Source organism: Solea senegalensis, linkage group LG11, assembly GCF_019176455.1.
Source record: "Solea senegalensis isolate Sse05_10M linkage group LG11, IFAPA_SoseM_1, whole genome shotgun sequence".
Classification (NCBI taxonomy): domain Eukaryota; kingdom Metazoa; phylum Chordata; class Actinopteri; order Pleuronectiformes; family Soleidae; genus Solea; species Solea senegalensis.
In genome coordinates, this window is record NC_058031.1 from 6,256,526 (window position 1) to 6,279,499 (window position 22,974).

Here is a 22,974-nt window from a genome sequence, read left to right on the forward strand (position 1 = left end):
CCATTGCTGCTCTTTTCTCACATCGTTTTCTATGATGTCGACCTGAAACATGTGCTTGTTCAAGCAGCAGCGCCAGAGCATTAAGCACACTCACTGAACAATATAGCACTGGTCATGAACAATACGTTATCGGAAGTAATATGCACAACTCAGAATAGAGTCATTTTATAGCATACCAGTTGGAGAAGCAGTCTTCTTGTAATCTCGACATTTTTGTGACGGGATGTAAAAGCACTGTTTTTGTATTCCACAGTGCACAGGCGACAGGAGTAAAGCTGGCATTAATTTTGTTTGCAATCTATTTCCGTGCATCTTTATTGTCAACGCTTGTCACTTGGCTCTCTTTTGGTACTAAATTTTCCTCCTATTATATGTTTTTTCTGATGTGGCTCTTCTGTGAGGGGCACATTTTCCTCCAAGCACCAATTTGGTTTTCCTTTTTGTTTGCAGTTTGGTGAATTCCCTGTATTTTTTTTACTCTATTTTGGATTTGGTCATTTGGAGGCAGCTTGTTGTTGAGTTCATATCAATTAATTGCTGCTGAAGAGGGAGACGAGAAAAAAAACATCAAACCACATATTTGTTTATGAAAATATTTCTTTTCTGAATGTCTCCCAAATGAATTCAGCTAATGAATGACTTTAAAAAGAACACATGTTTTCAATATCTTGTGTTGGAAAAGCGGACTATATTGTATATAGAAGACAAAAGTTCAAGGAGCCAACTTTGTTTACAAACGGGATCATGAGAGTAAATATGACAATACTCCTGCCATTACATTCAATCATGGCAACAGATACACAGTATTTGCTCCTGTGAACGTCTTCCATATGAGAAACTCTATAACTGTTTATTGAAGCATATACACACACACATCAAATGTGGGACTCATTTTCCTTTATCTAGTAAATAAAGTAAAACTCCATTACAACATGGTTCCGCACAGAAAAATCCTGACCCAGCAATTCAGGAGGAGAAGGTAGGAATCTTTTTCGTCTATACCTGAATAGCTTTGCAGCTCACTGAACACATGAGGGAAAAGGAGACAGGAGATAAGAGTAAAGGAGGGAAACCATAGGAAGAGAGAGCTGGAAGGAAATCAAAGACACAAGCTGGGTTCAATTTAGAGGCTTCCCACAGGAGGTGGAGTGACCTGTGTCTGCTACAATAGAGGTCATGCAATTTTGAGTGGATACTCCTGCCTTCAGAGGATACTGAAGACCCCTGCCTTGATATGCGCATTCAGAGGAAAAAGCAAAGGGTCCCTATGGCACGCAGGACTCCCTGAATGACCTAACTGGTGGGTTCCTATTACAACTGCCTCACTACACCGCAGCTTCGCAATTGACACTTCACAGTAAGTATCAACAGGAGCAATCAGTAAAGCTATCAAGCTCACAGGAAGTTACTATGAAGTCAGCCATCCACAGAAACTCTGCCAATTACTTTAACTTTGTGCTTTCTACTTTTGTGAGCCAAATGAGGTGAAAAAAAAGCACCAGGAAATATATTTAACTGATCATTATTGACTTCAGTAGATGAAAATATATGATCACTCACCACAGACTCCTACGTTGGCATAAATTAGCCAAGGTGTGCCGATTAAAACACTTTGAAAAGAAACAGTAAAAAGTTATCATACTGCACCACCGTGGATAAACAGCCAGTTAAAAATGTACAGGCATTTTGCCACCTAAACCTCAGCTGAGTGGTTCAATGAGGAGCTGATATAAATAATACCTGAACCTTGGTTTAAAAAAAGATTCCCACAGGATGTACTGCACCAACTCCGTTCAGTGACAACTCCTCAGTACCTGTTACTGTAAAAACACTGCAGGAATCCAGCCCCCGAAAATACAAGCAACCGAACAGGAAAAACAAAAACAGACAAACATGACCTTTGATTTCCAGCAACTGCTACAGAGAAGCTAATGAACATTCCTGTAAACATTTGCAACGGGTGGGAGTCATATTAATTACTCTCCACAGAGAAAACCGTGCGTGGCAAGAAGCTCAAATGAAGATAAACATTTAATCAAGCATGGCCTTGTGTTCGATTAGGTGGATTCTCTGAGCGCTGACATCCATAAAAACAACATTTGACAGTCCAGATTTAGTAGTGTCATGACAGAAATTTGTCTGGAATGGTTGAGCTTCAGAAGCAGGAGTTTCAAACCGACATCTGAAAACACCCGCAGTCCCCACAACACAAACTCTCTTTTATTTTGTCTGTGTAGAGGGCTGAGCTGGTGATGAATGCAGTGCTATGAATAAACGCAGGAGCGTTAACAACAGCTTGATGACGTCTATAAGTCTATAACATCACATTCACACCAAACGGAGGCGGTTGAACACAGTCTCATGTGGGCAAGACTCCCAAAAGATAACATCACTGTCTTTTGTGGCTGCACACTCTTCCTTCTCAAGAGTGCAATATTTTAAATGGAATATCATGGCAAAGACACTGAAGATCATGTCACGCATCAAGTGGGAATCAGTGTCCTAAGTCCACAGATCTGAGGGAAAACCCTTTACAGTGGAGGAGGTCAGAGGATATAAATTGAAAAAAATGAAGAGCCTCGTTTATCATTTGTACCATTTGCCAGTGTATATAGGTGTGTAGTTGTAAACAATAAGCATGCACAAAAATAGCAAACACCGACTTGTCCAGCCTGCTCATGCCACAGTAAATAATGTCAAAAATGAAGCTTTGCTTTGTTACAAACCTGGCACTCTGCCCAAACACACACACACACACACACACACTAAATAAACTAAATGTAATTTAGTTTCAGGGAATACAGCTGGAGAGTGAAAGTGAGAAAGTTGTGGCATAGAGAAACCATGGAGAACTGCATTTAGGACGTTTATTAACAGACATATCAGTTATTCTTATTGTTTTTTTTAAAAAAACAACAGCAAATGATTAAACTGTATTCAAGGGAAGGCACTGTTGTGTAATATAACAACAGGGTTCAACACACAGCTGTGGCACGGAGCAGGTGAACACAGTGAGAACTAAGGAGTGGACGATTAAACTGCAGTGTGCTTGCCTTTATCGCACCTATCGTACACTGTTAACTCTCTCAGAATAATCTGATCGCACCTTTAATTTCATTTGTAGTGGGTTTTTGATCACCACTCCACTGCCTGTTAACCCAGCCAAGTCCACCTAAAGTGTCTCTGCTCGTATGCTCCGTCCCGAGCAGCGGTGTATTGCGTGGGGGGCACCGTGCTGAGCTTCTGCCAGTGGTGGCGTGAGGCAGAGAGGATTATTCCTGACAACAGAGGCATTAAATGTGTAGCAGGCCGGTGGAGTTCTGAGCTGATGCTCTCTTGTCTGTTTTGGTTCAGCACCAGTTCAGAAGCAGTCCCCTCTAAGCTGAGTGAGAGCTCACAGTACTCAGAGCGTTGTGCCGTTTATTAAGGCTATGGGTGTCACACCAGCTTAGGCCCAGTGTCCTCCCTCAACCAAAGCATCATGCTCTACTCATTTGTTTCGACTTTTTAAGACAAACTAGGGCTGAAGTCACTTTTCCAAAAAAAAAAAACTGCCAAATTGTCTCTGTTTATCAGTGCTTTATAATGTTACACATTTAGGCCAATTGTTAAAAGTCAGCAGGGGTCTAATCCAGCCGCAGAAAAAAAAAAAATGCTCCTCAAAACTCAAGCCATAGAAGCTGAAATCTGTGTCCACAAGAGCTGCTACAGGAGTGCATAGTTAAGGGGCAAACTCAAACTGAACAGCTGAAAAAGTAAAGCCAAAATAAAATAAGCTCCTTTCTTTGACTGGCAGTTCTCTCTCAGTGGCATCAAGTAATAACACACAGCCTGAATCACAGCTGTAAAGTGAACTGAAATGCCAAGAAGTGAGCCTTGAAAACACTGCGCAATTCTCCAACAGGTCCTGCAACCTTCATGCCAATATAACCAAACATCAGGCTGACCTGGCTTTATCTCGAAAGGGATATAAGCCTAAAGCCCCTCCTGTGAGTGATGTCCTTCTTTGCAAAGATTCTTATCTTAGCCGAAATGTCTAGCAAAACAGAGGGCATCGTGCCAGAGCACCAAGCACACAATAGAAGCTGGCGACAGACCTGAGAGGCAAAACTGTGAGGATGTCTCTGCACCTGCGAGACACAGCAGTTACACAAACAAGGGTACATATAGAATTCCTGGAAATGTTTCTATTTTCCTATGTAAACTTACAAACTCTAAACTGTAGTATCACTTTGTCACACACAAAAATGACAGCTATGACCTCTGTATTAAAATGTACCTCCAATCACAACCTCTTTTCATTTCTTCCAATGTTTTTCTTCTAAGCTACAGTTGATAAGTGAATTCTCAAGCACTGCCAGGCATTTCTCTCCCATTGATAACCTGAAGGCTGACGGCATTTTCTTACCTTGCACACTACTTGTGATTCAATGACGGGAGCACAGTTAAACCCTCTAAACTCTCGTCCTCTCCCTTGAATTTTGATTCGATTGGTTTATCTAATTTTCCGGTAAATGCTTGAAATGTATTCCTGCACACCATCTTCTCGCGAAAGATGCACGGAGGAATCGTAAAAATGACACAGAAAGGAATAGTTCTGCATCAACTTCACTTCACCTCCACCAGCAGAATCGTACCCCCCACCCCACACACACACACACACACACACAACCCACTCTGCGTCCAGATTAAAGTTCCCAAACAGCGAGTTGAATCCTCCATGCACGGAAAAATAAAATGAAGTGTGTTCCTCTTCATGAATGAAACTAAAATAGAGCTGTCCCAGATTTGAATAAGCAATGTATAATGGCAAAAAGTGGGCCGAAGGGGAGAGGAACAAAAGACACTCAATGAATATGTACCTTCATTCAGTGTCTGCCGGGTTCAAGTAGCTTTTGCAGTAATGTCGGGAATACAAAGAATGCTTTCTTCTGGTATATCCACTGCACATGCGAGTCTGCTCAAATAATGGAATATAATGGGAAGACAGCAAGGACAATGAGAGGTGGCTGCAGTGCTAATTGCATGATTACAAATCCAAATTTTGAAAGTCTCTTCTCTGAAACAGTGCCCACTATCGCCGGACACATGTCACATAAGGAGATAAAACGCAGCCAATAAATGAATCTATCAATCAATCAGTTAGCATTTTTTGGTTCATTACCAAGCCACGGTCCCTAGACCCATAATTAACTCATCGTGGTGGAGACCTTTAATTATTACATGTCGTAAATAGCAGAAACTGGATAAATGCCACCGGATGTTAGCCATTCTGAAAATACCAGCAGATCTGTCAATAATAGTCAGCGATAAAATCAATCCTAACGTCAGAGATATTATATTGAAAGATGTCCTACACAGCGTTACAGTACGTGCCGTATAGAAATATTTCAAAGGCTCGTTCCATCATCAGTTCGTCTTTAAATTATTCTCGATGACCTCCGCAATTTCATAGAACCCAAAGTGACATCATGGAATGTCTTGTTTTGACTGTCCAAGAGTCTAGGACTCAAAAATATAGATTATATAGAAAATTACACAAGTAATTGAACAGTTTGCTGGTTGATCTGTTGTCAGTGGACTGATGGATGAGTAGATTCATCACTGCAGATCCAAATCTTTCCCATCAGTCAAATAAACTTATGGAATTCCAGTACGTTTGCTGGAAATTACAGTTTTCAAACAAAGTGGCGAAACCGCACGAGCTAAATATTGCCATGTAAGAAAAATTACTTTGGTATATGTCACACAATCGATTCCCATTTTGCTCAAATGAAGATTATCAACTCTGAACTATTACACTACCGAGATTCATTCAATGCAAAAGGTGGGAAATTGGTGAATTAAGCATGCTGAGCCGGTGCCAGAAATATGCACTGAATTGATGAGGTGTCACTTTCACTGAGAGTCATTCTGTTGCAACGACAAGAGCCTCCCTGATCCTTCTCTTCCTTCCTTCCTGCCTGCCTGCCTGCCTGCCTGCCTGTCTGCTGCCAATGAGGAGCAAACACTCTGATTTGCATGGTCTACATAAAAAAAAAAGAAGAGAGAAACGTCCTTGATTTTAGGAAAGGTTACCTTGCTCTGTTCAACCCTGGAAAACACAATTGGCATTCATACCACAACTGGAACTTGTTTGCGATTTCTTCTCCCCTAGTATTCTATCAGCACCGCCAAACATCCACAGAAGACTCTCTGCCTCCTCAGTAAGACAACATGGTGTGTTGCTTTTTCTTTTCTTTTTTTCTCTCCCTCTGAAACGTGTCAGCTATGATTTCATTTGGTATGAAATGACAAGACATGCTAACGGTAGCTGACAGCATTTATCCCCTTCAAATGCTTAGACTTTGGAGATCAATTTCAAAGTCATGTTAATAATTAATTTAGACTGCTAGCAGCACAATACAGGTCAGACAGGGCAAGCAAGTTACAACATCAGCCAATTAGAAGCACACAAGCATTCTTTTTTTTTTCACAACTCAGACGGAGTTAGTGGGCAAAGATCTGATAGATGGAGACTGGACTGGACTGGAAACTGCAAGTCATCGACTGTATGAGAAACGACGGGATATTCCCTGCTGGATTAATCTCCACTGTAACGTTGCTTGATTTCTACAGCGCCGCGTCTTCTTTAACACATTTAAACAAGTCCATTCATCTACTTTCAAAAATATATCGGCCACACAAAGAGGGAGTAAAATATTATTTAACTTTACGTCAATGACAGATTGTCTTTCTGTATATCCTGCTTCTTAGAAATGAGCCTGTCTGGTGCCTTATCATCTGGTTGTTTTTCAGTCAATTAACTTTCATCCCTGCAAATGACTATATTTATATGGTCACAATTTGTTAATCAAAAGCATGGATGGTTGATTTTTGCATATTGGTTTTAAGATTTGTCATGGATGTGTATTTAGGTCTAATTACTACCAGTTCTCTGAAAGAAGAACTTTTCTTTTTTTTCTTCTTCTTTTTTTTTTTTCAGTCGTGGAAATGAAGGAGATAAATTCATCAACCTGTCCCCCGAGAAAAGGAACACATTACAAAATGGGCTCTGAGGGAAATGAAGTAACATATGCTGCTCTTAGGAAAATACTGTATAACATGTTTGCGCAGTTAAATAACCTGAAACCAAATCACTTACTATGTGTTTACTGTAGCTTAGGTAACGAATATGGAGTGTTGGGTTTGATGTGAAGAGACATGCGAATATGATGCAAACATGAAATAAGAGACACCCCCAGCTTTCACAGCACTAATGTTAAATACTGTTTATGTTATATCCAGAGTCCCTTGTGATGATTACCGAAGCAGGAGAGAACAACAACATTGAAATGTGATTTATGTCAAATGTTGTGACTGGGGTGGTGCTGAGGTCAAATTATATTTGCCTTTTTTTTGGTTTGTTTATTCTTTGATTTGACCAATAAACAAACTGTGTCACAATTAAAAACCAAGCTATAGATGCAGAGCACATCTGTCACTGCATATTCTATATTAGATTTTGTGATTTCTTAAGAGTTTCTTAAGATACACTGCACATTTAACACATATCAAATCCAATTAGAAATACAAAAAAAACAAAGAATTCACTGCACTGCTGCACTTTACAATAACATGCCACTGTCTTTTTCTACCTCCATTTTATTTAATGCTCTTTAACCTTTGCACATACGTGTTATAATGTTGTGTCTTGTGTGTTGCTTCAAAGCTACCGAACTAAATTTTGTTATGAGCGCACATAATGGACACAAAGAATTCTTGAATCTAGACAATCAAATCAAACGTTAAATGTGTTCAAACACAGTTAACATGACAACATTTAGCACATAGCCTATGTGGGTGTGTGGTGGGGTTTTTTTTCCCCTATGTTTATATTTTGAGCCTCATGTGGAAGAAGCATTGATTTGCTTTGAAGAGGCTTCACATGACTGACAAATCCATCTGAAAAGGCCCTGAGAGAGCAGCGTGTCTTTTAGATGGGCACCTTTTACAAAGAGATGCAGTGAGAAGAAAGTGATATGCTAAGGAGCAGTAGCCTTACCTCATTAGTGTTCCACCGGTGTCTCTCCTTTGGCAGCGAGGTGCATTTTGGTAGACATTCAAGCAGCTTCTTGGGCAGGTATATTTTCAAATGTCCATGTTCATCTACGAGAAGAGCAACGCAAAACAGAATATTTAGCACAGGGTTTATACCTTATTGACTTACTCGTCTCCCTCTTTATCTGTCCTTTAGTGGCTCTGTAGCAAAAACACTGACTCTGGGATAATAGCAATATATCCCACTGAATCATGAAATTCATTTAAAAATAGAGCCTACATTTTTATTTTGTGCACGGTTAAATTATTTTACTGTGAAATGCATCCTATCTGGGGAGTTTGCAACAAATTTTTCACTGTCAACTTGCAAGGGCTGTGTCTATTCATTATTTAGACACAATAAACACCCTTGAGTGATTTTATAGTGAACAGGGATTTAGTATAGGACTCTGTGTGCAGCATGCAAAAATGTGGTACGTTATTAAATGAAATAATTACAATTACTGGGTCCGATGCTACGATTATTATGCATGTCCTTCAGTACATAATTTACATCCCACAAATCGGTGGATTGTAAGTATTGTAAAACAGTGAGGCGTCGTCGAGACACCCCCATGCATGCATCGATAAATGACTTCACTCCAAGACATTCATCCTTATGAAAAATGCAAATGGCTGAGGTGTGAATACACAAATGTGTCTTTCATTCATTTTATCAAGAAGACTCCCATTACATTTGTAGGTTTATGTGAAAAAAAATAAGTTTTTTTTGCCATTAATAGATAAAACAATAAGTTAAACGGCAAAAAATATTATTGTGAAATGACAGAGGAACCTTTTTTTATGAGGGGAAGTTGGACACACTGCTAGTAGAAAAAAAAAAGTCTGTGGAAAAGATGTATGGTATGAATAGACTTGTGTCAGACTGTGTTGTTGAGGACATATTTCAGCTTATGTATCACCAAGAAACAGCACATCAACAATATGAGTATCTCTTTGCTCCTGCAGCTGCCAGCAAAGTTTACTTTACCCCCACCACCCAAAATCACACAGACCGTGAGTTTCTAATCTCTTTTTATACGCCACATTTCTAATGCATTTACAAGCTCTAAATCAAACCCTGCAAATCTCATATGCAGAGTAAGTAAATCCAGGTAATGTTCCAGCATGTGCAAATGAACCTGTTATCCAGTTTTAATGTGTGTGGATTTAATGTAAATAAATCTGCCGACGGTGATGCAAAATACTGCATTTATGTGAAACGCAATTTAGTGTAAAAATAAACTACATCAAAGAGAAAAAAAACAAATATCCGAGATTGAGTAACATTTCAGGTTCATAAAAATGCAGGTTCGGATACCGAGAGAAAGGAAATATCAGCAAGTAAAAGGGGACAACAGGAAAAAAAAGCCTTGGCATGAGCACTGGCTACAGATCCCCAGGGAAACTAATGTCAGTGGTTAAATGAAGAAAAAGAGAGGAAAAGTTCAACCACAGAAATATACCACTTTATAGCCAAAACAAATAATGATTATGAGGATATAAAAAGAGTGTGTGTAGCTTACTGTACTGTACATCACAGCAGGAACAGAGTGCCACCGCGACTGCCCAAAAAACCTCTGCCGGTCCAAGGCGGTGGAGCTGAACCCCTGAGTGTTTACCACACGTAAGGTGTGGAACATCATCGCTCCCAAGGGAACTCAAGAGCAGATCTGTAGTATTTGCTATTTCCATCTGTACCTACAATTCCGCGTGTTGAATTTGGTTTTATATCAGCTGCACAGGTATCTGTAATCATTTGCTATGCATAATTAAGAATCACACACAGCATCTGCTCCTTGGTACCAGCAGAGTGGTTTCACTGTTAGAACTGGGAAACACGCCGCAACTGAATTATCAGCAAAGTACCAAAGGAGGAAGCAAAGCTGGTTTTACACACAGGCGCAGCCTTAAAAATCTGCGTGCTTTAATGTAAAGGCACATATTTGTTTACCGTCTGATTAATGGTTCAAAAAAAAGAGTAAAGGCCTTCGATATTAAAGCCCACCCACAGATGGAAATTTACACTTGATCCACATTCAGACACAGCATGGTTCAGTCCAAAGACTTGGCCTTCTTTAGCCATCCTCTAAACACATGCTCTGAGGATTCTCTCTCTTTGTAACCAACAGAGAGCAGTAGCAGCAGATACATATGGCAAGTCTGTCTCTGCACAGATTATTCAGGATTCAGTGTAGCCCCCTGGCACAGCCTCCTGTGACACCATCAACACCAGACAGAGCTGGATTGGAAATATGCCTCCAGTATGTTGAGGATTTTATCACCACAAGAGCCAGGATAGAAATCTACCGTAGGAGGATTTGACTGCTCGCAATCTGCCAGCAGGCGGAAAAAAAAAAAAAACCCACTTGAGATGAAAACATACAACGCGGAGGACTGTGACAAATACAATGAAACCCGAAGTCTCTCACATGGATTTAATCATTTAACAAACTCATAATTACACCGGTCATTGCACAACATGTTTTTGTACCAAAGAGTTGTTGACTTTACAACTCTCCCTGCCACAGAACCCCTGAATTATGCAAAACACACAGTTAAGTATGCTGTGCACGTGAAAGGTGAAACAACTGCATTTTGCTCTGAAATACCACTCTTGTTCCTGTCAGCTAACAATCCCCCAACCCCCCACCCCCCCAAACCCAAGCTGCAAAGCCACCTGTAATCCCTGCAGGACCAATGTGTTAGCTAGTTCACTCTTAATCTTTTAACCTCGTACAGACACTTCTGAAATCAAATTAATGGGGGATAATCGGGTTACTAACGTGCAGGTAACTGTATGAATTGATGTGAGGAGTCTTAATTGTATTTTTTGAGGACATAGGATTCTATTCTGAAAGCAAATCAATCTGACTGACATAAAGGCATATTTTTACTGGACACAGTCTAGGGAAAGGTTTGCTCTTATAGTCTGCAGCACATTTGAAAAATATTCACTTATTATTACTAAATATAATGACGTTTGTTTTTATGTTTTATGGACAGACATTTTCAGTTCATCTTTGCAATGCACTTGTGATCTAAAACAACACTACTTTAACGTTGATCTCCAAGCATGTGCAGATGCTCAGGTAGCTTTTGTGCTTGGCCTTAAACTGTCGACTTTAAGTGTCGACTCACTGGTTTATATTTTTGAGTTCAAAGAGTAGAATACGTAGCTGTTTGAAATTGCCGTGTAGTCCCATATTATAAGAAAATAAGGCTGGACAGTAATTCTAAACGTCCTAAGGTGGCAACCGTGCAAAGTTTTCATTACTTAATTATTATGAACTGTTCTTGACAGTCACCAGCCAAATTCCTAGGTTGTTTTATATGCTGAAGAACCAGAGCAAAGGAACCCCCCCTCCCCCCCAAACACAAAAAAACAGTACAAGGAACGATTATGGCTGCAGCTCGGGCCTGGCAGAGTATCACAATGGAATATGCCAAGTGTCTACTGATGTTTTTGGATCCAGAAATGCATCGACTGAAAAAGATTTGCAACTAAATATTGAACATTTTGAGAGTATACAGTCTGCTGATTATTCACTGTATTTATTTAAAAGCAATTTATACAGATACACGTGCATAGCAACAGCATATCTTGTAAAAGCCAGAGTTTAACTAAAACTTAACCATGTTAAGAAAAAAGCTACACAGACTGTTAATCATGACACCCAGAGCCCATATACAGTAAAGGCCTTTAAAAGCTTACAGTACATTAACATAAAATACCACAGAGGGCCATGATGTTTAAGGTTTTACACATATCAAATGTGAATGACTGTATTTCTTTGAAGGATGCCTTAACTACTGTGTGGTAGTACTATTAGATAAAGCATGTATTTTAGACGCGGCACCATGTATTCAGATGTTCAGTGTTGGTCTCCTGTAATCTGGGAGCCTTTGTCTGACATGGGAGGGGCCTTGTTTACAGAAGAATGTCTCTCACGAGGCTCTCGCAGGACACAAAAGTAAACTCACCGTCACTGTGCAGTGCTGATGTTTCTTTTCTGCGGCACAACATCCTCATAACTGGAAACTGTTTGGGGTCTTTCCGTTGCTATTTATCCACACTGATATTATTTCAGCTGCTGTGAGTCTTCCGCTCCCTTCCACTGGGCATTTTCCAAGATGTGTGACGAAGGAACTGTGAGCACCCTAACTAAGTGCTGCTTACTAATTAAAGATCTGTCCACAGTGGTATGGAAATCCACATATAGTTTGTGCATCAGCTAAAATCAGCTCACGGGGGAATAATAGCGTGAATGCCAGATTTGGAATACATTTATAGAATACAGAAAACCTCTTCATAATAAAACTGTCGAAGATGATCAGTAAAGATTTTTTTTTCGGTTTAAAAAAAACCAAAAACAATAGCTGATTAAAGTTTAAAAGGGTATCCTGCTTCTTTGTATTTCCAGTGCACTCCTCTGTACAGTTTAATATATATTTTGGAGTCTAAGCACAGGCTTAATGACTGCTTGTAAATTAGCCAAGAAAGGGATACACAGAAAACTACTATTTGATTGTAAAACACTAAAGTGCAAGACAGGCTGATACCAGAGCTTGTTATATGAGAGGATGAGCCGAGCTGAGCTAGTGCACTGAAGCCAATTACATTCTCGGTCTTGATGAGCAAGATCACATACAAAAGGCTAAAGAGGGAGAGGAGCTCTCTTCAGTGGGGAGAGGCTACAGGTCTGCAGCTTTCATGTTGCCATGCATGTTATGATTACCCTTCATAATTCTAAATCACTTCCCTCCATTGGGTATAAAAAAATATACATTTCTGTGCACTGATGTTTGGATTATCACTGATCCTGGCTGCTAAGCAAACACTTGGGTCGAATTTAAGGGTATCTGTCATGCTAGCTTGCTCCGGCCCCACCCTAGAGACGAGAGCGAGGGTCATGAGACTGGAAAGGCTGACAAAAACAAATCTTTAATCAATAACTGAGCCCTGAACGCAAAACCCTCCCTCTTCCCTCTCTGTCTCACAGCGCTCCGGGAGTGACAGTTTTTCTTTTTAATCTGTGCCCACATTGTGGAGAAATTGCAAGCTAATGTTTTGGCTATAGATCATTCAACAAATCGCTGCTGGCAGTGCATATCCAAAGTAACAGTCTGAATGCAAACATTTTCCACAACAGTTCAGCGGCTAATATGGCTTAAGGCGAGGTGAGGAGCAGTGTAGCAGTATCTGTTCTTTTGTGGTTATACCTGAAACATGTGGGAGGTGAAGAACTGACAAGCAAACAGTCCATAGGAGAAACATTTGCCTCCGATCTGCTGCACATAAACGGAGCCAAGTAACTGGTTAACAACAAGTTATCAGTAGTAACGACCGATACTTTAGATCACCTTTGAAAAGGAGCATATCATTTGATGCCGAGACTCACGTCAAAGTTTTAGCCTAACAATTCTAACGTCGCCTAAACATCCTGCGAGAATTACCCATTTCACATAATTCCTAATACAGCATTTTTTTTATTGCACGAGCATGGACGACAATCTATCACCAAGTCGATATTTTTACCCACCCCTACCTGCAACCATGCACCAAAAAGCCATGGATCTGAACCTTGGATCCAAGCCCCCCTCTGAGGGGCGCCAGAGATCGCATGGGGGCGCATAGCTTTGTCTGCTCTGAGGTTATGAGGTTATTAAAATTTTATTTGTGTATATCAAATTTAAAAAATCTATTCAATATCACCCACATTTTGGTCCACATTTAAATGTATTAAGCTATTTATTACAGCTAATAAGTAAAATATTATGTACAGAAGATTTTGATTTTATGAAAGCAGAGGACAGTTCACAAACACTGTGAGAATATTTCTGCATATAAAACGTTTGCACTTGTATTCACTTTGGTGTGTGTGCGTGGACAGTTTCAAGGAAAAAAGGTTGACCTATAGGACACGACTCTCTGTCAATCACATAGTCTGTTTGGTGGCTCTAAATGAGACCATAATTTACAAAATGACACTGAAACCAGTGTTTAAGACCATAAAGTCCTCAGCAACATGTTTACTGAAATAATAATCAAGTGAGATGTGAGGTTATTTTCTCATACAAAGCACAAATGGACTTCCATCCAGAGTATAAAGGTTTCAGTCATTTCTACATTGGGTTCACTTTCAGGACTCGGCGAATATGTCCATTTCTATATGCAGCCTCAGCATCTAACACTGTATATTTAAACTGAAGGAAAAAAGAGTACCAGCCAACACTGAGTCTTTTTAAAGACAGAGGCAGCATTGTTTTACCTGGTAATACACTGTCATCTGTCACAATGTCATCAAACTGTTGCTTCTTCTGCAAAAGTTAACCCCTGCTTTGTATTACTGGGACAGAACAACACTCACGCACTTACACTTTCACAGTGAGCGAGGGATGGAAACTGTATCAAATCATTTTCTTCTTCTTTCTTTGTATGCACAAAACATGCAGGTACAGAATTTTCAGAATTCTTTAGTAACAAACAAAAAGAACAAATACAAGACAAAATGCCATTAATTCAAAGCATGCAGAGGAAAAACATTACACAGCCAACTTACATGCAGCACTTATAGAATCTGCAGTGATGCAGTGGATGTCAAAAATAATACAGTTGGCGAAAGGTGATGAGAAATGGCAAGTATTAAAATTTAAACACTGTGATTTTATACCAGAGGTCTCAAACTCGCGGCCCGAGGGCCACATGAGGCCCTGCAATCGATTTCATGTGGCCCGCCATTTAATATCAAGGTGTAATAAGTCATTTGTGTCCGTCTTTGTTATTTATAGATTGATTTTGCATCATGAATTTGTTTTTATTGAACTCTATAATGTGAAATCTGCATTGCTCTGTGTCAAAAATAGACTTGTTTTCACAAAATGTTTAATTCTGTCAAATATCGTCATGAGTACCATTACTAAATATGAATATCTTGATATAATTTCAAGTTGAGCAGTTATTTTTTTAACTAATCACTTCTGTCTGTACTTGACCGGCCCTCCTAACCAGACTAGATGCTCATTGGCTCATTTGAGTTTGAGATCCCTGTTTTATACATAGAATGGCCAAATGTCAGTCCACGGGACCTGGACCAGAGGGTAACATGGTTACAAGATGTAGACAGATGAAAAATCTAAAAAGAATGTGGTCAAAATGTGAAGCAGAGATTAATTCAGGCAGCCATGGTGCAATGGACAACTGCTGACATGATATCAATAAAAAGTGATGAATCTGGTTGTGAGGCATGAAGAAAGATGGAGGAAAGGTAAATTGGGGGTTAACCTGCAGGAGGCTACAGCAATGACATTTACACTAATGGACTATAGCACCTGTAGCCTTCAGATTAGTGCACTCTGCTGGGAGTCAGGTACGACCCAAAACTCTGACTAGCGTCACTCATCATTTCTGGTCAGATATCATGGACTTCAACGAATTTAAAGCAACCAAAATTCAATACATGATTTCGTAATTGCCGTTTTCACAATTCGCAATGTCCAAAACTGATTATATACTGTGCATATAAGGAAACGTAGTGGTGCTTGATTAAAGCCTTGCACTTGTGGGAGACACAGCGCTGAGTTACTGTGACACAGGACAATTTAAGTCATGTCATATTTCCCTGGCAGTAATAACAGTGATTGGCCTATAGTCCAGGGGCCGCTCTTCCCCAGCCTGATGGCTCTTGATGGGGACATGGAGAACAGTATGTAGACTGACTATAGCCTGTGTTAGTGTAAGACTGAGAAACCAATTATCTTTATCATTTGCCCCATAGCCTGTTCGATAACACTCTCACATGCGGTGAAATTACTAACCGCCCACAAGCCAAAAAAAAAAAGAAAAAAAAGTCAAGTCTACTGAACTTCACCATGGTGTTGCTATGTTACCACAAAACTATGTATGGCAAAGGGAACCTTGCTTTCTTAGCTGCTATAGCATGTAGGATGAGCGTTTGACCTGCGAAAGCTGCTACACAAGGCACAAAAAGACGCGTTTGTTTTGTCCTGCCGCTGGGAAACATGGGAAGAGTCTAAATGCTAGTGACGGATTCAAACTCTTCTAAATCTCACTGGACTTAATTGTTGACGCTCTTGTGCTACGACCAAACAAGACGCAACATCTGCAGCGCTTGCTCTCACTGCTTACAATTACAACACGCACTGTGGGTAAAAAAAGCATAATAAGAGAAGACTGTCAAAAAGTCTGAAAAAAAAGAAAAGAAAAAAGCCCGGGCCTGTTACTGGAAGTTCAACAAACATGCACACACGGTTAACTGCCTGCAACAAACTGAAAATGACTCTTTATGTGTTCTCAGCCCTCACCAAGCTCACCCATCCATAAAAATCCCATCTCAAGGAGAGCAGAGGTGAGGTCTCTCTCTCTCCCTCACTACCTTGCTCTCATTCTCTTTCACTTTCTCCGTCTTGCTTACACATGCACACAAACAAAGCCCTTCTTTCTGTATCATAACTACTCCCACAATTACTCAGACGATTACTCAGATCAATGGTTTACCTGCCTGTTTGCGCCGCTCTACTCTGCCACAGTGTCCTGGCGAGGCAGGAAAAACCTCTGGGCTAAACGCATTAAACAGGGTGTCTGACATGGGTACCGCATACTGTAACACCACGCAATAACATGACAGAAACGAGCAAGAGTGGCAAAACATATTGTCAGTCACTGCTGTCACACATGAAGGCGTGATGCAGAAGTCTATGAATCCCATGCTTCAGAGATCCGTACACCAAACCATCAAACCTCTAAAACCTTCTCTGTTAAAAGACACCAAAAAGGATCTGGTGCAGCCGAGCTCACCCGGTGACAGATATTGAGTGTGGAGTCTAAAAAGGGGGTTGGGGATGATTTGAGACTCTTTATTTAGAAATGACAATACATGAGCACACTTAATTACCCGGTCTCTAGTCTAGATCAACAGAGTCTTCCAGCGGTGAAGAGGCTGCTGTATTCATTAACGGTGAACAGGCACAACCTGCTTTACGGAGAACTTTCTTTTTTTTTCAATGGGTAAAGACAGAGGCTAAAATTCACATTCATTCTCTGAAGAGGAATGAAGGGGGGAAAATCAGCCCACAAATAACATCGAGACTTTGGCCTATATTTCTGACTGATTTGTTTTGGCAGTGAAAACAGCACTTGTGTGCAGACTTGTCAGCGCACTGAAGCAAGTGCACCCACAGAAGCTGTTTTTGTTTTGGTTTTGTTTGGGTTTTTTTCAATTCATAAAAAGCTATGATGTTGTGTTGTCTTTGTTCTTTGCCCCTTGTCTACTGTTCTCGTCGAGCCCGAATGTAATGAGAGGGAAGCGAGGGCAAGGATTAAATCCATCTGAAGGAAAGGAAATACTACGGGCTACAAGTGTTTTCAGCACCGCATTAATATTTTTGATCATTCACAATTGGATTTTGCTACATTATAAAGTACTACTGTTAACTTTGTTTGATTTGCTTTCATCTATCAAATACAGGTTGAAGAGAGGCAGGGAAAGGCAAGTACAGGGCCATAATTGATGGCTCAAAGTGTAAGCTTTCTCTCTGAGGGGCCGCTCAGGTCCTGATCCCCTGGCCTTAACCTGAAACAATCACTCTTAGTTAACAACAGCACTTCAGCTATTGACAGCATGATCCCGTAAAGCAGACACTTCAATCAACAGAGCAGCCGGAGGTGGTGTTGTGTTGGAGGGGAATAAAAGGAGGAGGGGTCATGGGTACGGATGAAATCAAGAAGTAAATAAATGAATCAATGAATGAATAATAGATTGGCCAGCTAGTGGCCTCTTGGAGCAGCAAATGCAGTATTAATAACTGACTCTTACTGTTCATCTCTGTGTCATCACTGATACTCTTAGGTGGACCATGGCCAGCATAACACACTGCTGATCTGTACATTCGATCCGGATTACGAACTTTCTTCAGTCCTTCAGGAGGCAAAGAGAAAAGTAGAGAAAATCGAGGAAAAGAAGCAGAGAACTGCCAGCCTGTGATTACTAAGCAAAACCCCCATGCAAGCAGTATCAACAGAAGCTAGACAGTATATTGAAATACATTTAGAATACACAAGAGCTTTTGGGCAAAAAAAAAAGAAAAATATGATGCTTATAATAATAACAACAACAATAATGGTGATGATGATAAAGCGCAGCTTGATTTGTCTATTTTAAAACTGCGAATGTTCCTATTGTCGGAGTATTTTTAAACCTACAGAAAAAAAGGCCAATAATAAGGGTCAGTGTACCTCCGGTCTAGTTTGATACGGGTCAATAATACTCCCTATTGCATCACTGGCAAAGCAGATTAATCAATACAATCAATCAGGAGGCAGTGCAAAACAGTCGGTTATGGTCTATTACAGGCAGGCATTAGAAACGATACGTCTCAGGGACCACAGACCGGACCTGGGTCCCATCCATCTACACCTCACTGATTCAATTAAATGGCTGGATTTAAAAAAAAAGAAAAGAAAGAAAAGAAAAGAAAAGTAGTCAATGATTCAACACAAAACTGCGAGAGCAAGTGAGTCGTCCAACATCATGGGGAGGTGGGGAGGTTAAATTCACCCTTCTTTACAAAACAGCAGAGAAATATTTATACCATTGCTGCACAAGCACTTTTGTAAGTTAATGGCTGACTGCGTGCTTATTTGATGTTTTGCAGCCGCTTCACCCTGAACTTTGAGTGAAATGATAACATTCTGAAACTTTTTTTTTAAAAAAAAGTCACCCACTTGAAAATAAAGAAGATATTACTGCCTGCACGGCTGAGGCTGTGGGCCCGATTCATGTTTTTTCACCATTGTTTCCGTTGTCATCAGTGTCCTGGCTGTGTTACACTTAGATTTACACAGTTTCTACAACACACTTGTGCAGATTTTTCGCCTCAGTAAACTGTCCCTTTTGTCATTGCCCTTGTGTTTCTCTTAAATTAAGGTAAATACAGTTCTGCAAAGTTTACAAAAAAATGAAATTCTCAAAGCTTTGAAGGGTAAATGCATGAAGACTGGTTTTCTAACACAGTGTCAACACCACAAATGTGTTAGTGCTGTAGCTTGTGTTTACATAAGTGCTTGTTTGTTTATTTCTCACATTTGGCTCTTACACAGCAGTATTTGTATGAGTCTCAGCTCTCTTGGACTGAAGACAATTCAAAGTAAATTTGTCCAGAGCTAGCTGGCTCAGATTGAGATATATCAAGCCTGTCTTTTCGTAGTCCTCTAGGTCCTTACACTTACAGTAACAGACCTTTAGTGCTGAAGAGCATGAGTGTGAAGGAAACAGTATCCTCCAACCCAAAGGGTTCTGACAATCAGTTAGTCTGAAGGATGTAAACATCACACTAGGAGTGAGACTAGGCCACAGCCCCTAGATTTAACTTGAGATGTAACCCTCGGTTGTTATGGGCCTTCATAAGGTCTGCCAAACAACTGAGAGATCAAGATCAGCACTGCCTGCATTCCACAAGGACAAAAAGGTTAAGAAACACCGTTTGTCTCTACCGGTGGCCCATCCCGCGTCCTTCATGTAAAAACCGATGGCACTTTTAAAACTGCACGTTCTTCATTAACAGACAAAAATAAAGAAAAGTCGGGCGTACGAGCGAAGATTTGGCACAAGAGTTTTATGTAAACGCTCCGACAGCCAGATTTGCACAAGGCAACGTTGCATTTACATTAAGATATGAAGCTCCAGCTTTCTCTTTTTATGCTCCCCTTCCTCCTCCTCCTCCTCCTCCTTTTTCCACTGACCGGCGGCCTCGCAGGAACACTGAAAATAACTTAACCTGCTCAGCAATGGGACTTTCAAGTCAGGGTTTTCAGTGAGAGCTCCGTATTGTTGGACAGGAATCAAGTTTAACAAGTGGAGTCCGTATATTAAGTTCAGCTAGGTAGATGAATACATTAGAAGTATACACCACAGTGAAGTCATTACTATCATAAAACCAGATGTCTTCATTTTTTGTCATAGCCACAGACGGATCCCTCATGTACTATGCGTAGCTTCTATAGCTCAATAGCACCCCCTGGTGGGACTGGTTTTAATGGTTGGCACACTGACATCCAAACAACTGAAATCCCACTGTTTTATCTTTTCTTCTCACATGGGCACAGGTAATTTGTTTACACCCATTTGAAACATTAAAGTGTTTCCACATCAAAAAGGATTTGTGTTTGAGGTTCGTGACACCAGACTGTGACAGAAGTCTGTTCAATTTTCAAGCCTGTCACAAAACAAACATTATGAGCAGCTCAGAAACAGCTGGCCCGAACAATTTATGTCAAACTATTATTTTTTATTTTTTTTTTTGGGGGATAAATTAGGCAGCCCAATTAAAAGTCTAGCATTCGTCTTCATGTGTCACGCATAACACAAATCAATAGATATAAAATTATCACAAATTCAGCAGGAATATGCTGTATTGACATCCTATCATTACACTCATCTCTGCCAAATTCAAGGTGAAGCTGATCGCGGTGACAACACTGAAATACGCCTCATCATCTGAAACTTTCATCTACACCAAATGGGAAAGATTGTGAGTATCAAGTCTGGTTCAAATACTCCAAACAGCAGACAGATGCCATCAGCTAATAAGGAAAAGTAGTCCCTTTAGGGCTAATGTGTTTCATCCTAACTTCATTTTCTTACAGACAGCGTTTAATTACTCACCCAAAAATTTCCATGGGCCTATCTGAATGAGAACAGATCCTCTATGCATATGCTTTGCAGTAAAATATCCCACTAAAAAAGGGAAATGAGTTAAGTCTAATGCATTTCATTTTGAGTTAGTGAGCCGTGCGAAATAAGCTGGAGGGATATAGGAGGTGGAAAAAGTCGTAATTTTGTGCTATGAGTAAAGTAGTGTAATGGGCAAGCTGGTTAAAAAAAAAACTGCTCTCCATCTTCCCTGTTTTCATCTGGTGTGATGGCATTTCATTTCAAGTGCGGGGAGGAGGCTTTTGTGCAAGCCGAGCACACATTTGACGTCTCAAGCCAAATCTGGACCAAGTAGTGTTAATTAATATGTTAATAAATACGACATTCAGGCATGAATAAAATAAAATAAAAAAATATATAAACCACTTCTGTGTCGGAAACACGGATCGCTTTAAATGCCAAAGAAATGTGTCGCGCTTGAAGGTGGAAGTGAACGACCCTCTCTCTCTCTCTAACACAGAAAGAAAGAAAAAATAAATAACAACAAAAACTGTGTTTAAAACCGAACACGTCTGACTGACAACGAGGCTGTGTGCGAAAAACAAACAAACGCAGGGGAAAGAGCAGATAATGATGACACGTAAAACTCACACGAGCAGAGCCGCTTTTAAAGCTGGGCAATAAGGGAAGAAGTTAGTCGATGCCAATGACATGTTGTCATTAACTTAGCCTTGTTGTTAACAACTTAAAATGCTCGCGTTCTGACGCGGAAATAAACAAAATACATGACAACACACACACACGGTACTTTTACCACGCTGACTGTTTGTCCCCGTAGCGTGTCTGCTCACTGTGGGCTACGGTGGGCATAGTAGCTGGGCTAGAAAGCAAGCTAATATTAGCTGGCTAGGTGATGTCTCCACGTTTCAGCTGCCTCTTCGAGAGGCAAAACAGCGGAGCCGTTTTTTTTTTCTCCTCCGCCGGAGCGAAAATCCGCCCGTTACTCGTCCCCGCGCGTGTGTCGCGGAGTTACAACTGTTGTGGGGGGAAAAAAATCACAGCGCGGCCATAGTAGTGAATTAATCCCATTATATTTCTCTTACCTTCCGGCTTGTTTTCGGCAGCCATTTCCCCTTCACGCGCAACATCCTCCTCCTCCTCACGACCGTGGGTACCACGCGCGTGCACGGCGAGGACAGCACGAGGAGGGAGCGGAGGAGCAAGCGGCGAGTCGGTCCGAACGAGGAGAACTTACCATTGGCTGTGAGGCGGTGACTGACAGAGGGGGCTGAAAAACACACACAGCAGCTCCCCTCTCATCACCTTGGCACCAGCAGCCCCTGTCTCTCTTTTTCTTTTTTGTCTGTTTTCTGTTTGTCTTTTTTTTTGTCAGTGAATGTAATACAGCTCCGATGTGACGCTCGTGTTCAAACACGGTGACGCGCTGTCCTGCGCTGCTGAAAAAAGCGAAATAAGTTCGCGTTCATGAAGGCTGCAGCCTTTGTCCTTAATTAAAACTAATGCCGTGGTAAATATGAAATGTTTGTCTTGTACGAGCTGACTCACTAAAGTCATTCAGCATTTGAAATTCCCTGAGAAGCACCAGAGCATGGACAGAATATGAGAAGAGTAAAAAAAAGAGAGTATTTTTCTGTAGGCTTCTTAAAGACTGAAAGACTCAGCATCTTTCTGTCTCTTTGGAGTTATTTACACTGCATCTGTGCTCATTTAGAGTCTTGCTTGGTTGTTTTGTACTTCTTTGTGGTCATTTGGACCATGTTTATCCCTCCTTGTCATGTGTGTCTTTCTTTTTTCCATCATGTCCCCATTGGTTTGAGTGTCTCTGTGGCCTTTTGAGGTCATTTTGTGTCTCTTTTTGTGTGTTTATATATCTTGCTTATTCGGTTATTTCCATGACTCTTAAACGACTTATTTCATACAAAGACTTAGGAGTTCCCTTAACCTCTGGAAACCCAGTCAACCACTTTTTTAGTAGGCTACATCATTAACGTCTATGGTATTCATTACTTGTTAAGTCAGCTGGTAAAAACTTTCTATCGCAGATTTTTACACAGTAAACTCACATTCAGAAAATGTATTTTCGCCTATGACTATGATTCTAAACAATTTCTTATTGATACTGGTTTCCATAAACTCAAATAACTGGTCAAAAACCAACGACAAATCTTTTTTAGTGCATAGTCTGCCAATCAAATGTCCCTTT

General features: G+C 40.5%; 1 protein-coding gene across 1 annotated transcript in view; it reads right to left on the bottom strand.

The window, feature by feature from the left end:
* Positions 1-21,975, bottom strand: part of camta1a (calmodulin binding transcription activator 1a) — a 289,047-nt gene extending 267,072 nt beyond the window's left edge. The window contains exons 1-3 of the mRNA XM_044037457.1: positions 21,854-21,975; positions 17,916-18,017; positions 8,045-8,148 (exon numbers count right to left, since the gene is read on the bottom strand). Of these exons, the coding sequence (XP_043893392.1) occupies positions 8,045-8,148; positions 17,916-18,017; positions 21,854-21,878 (231 nt within the window). The 5' untranslated portion in view covers positions 21,879-21,975. The remainder of the gene's footprint in view (positions 1-8,044; positions 8,149-17,915; positions 18,018-21,853) is intronic.
* Between the last annotated feature and the right edge of the window lie 999 nt (positions 21,976-22,974).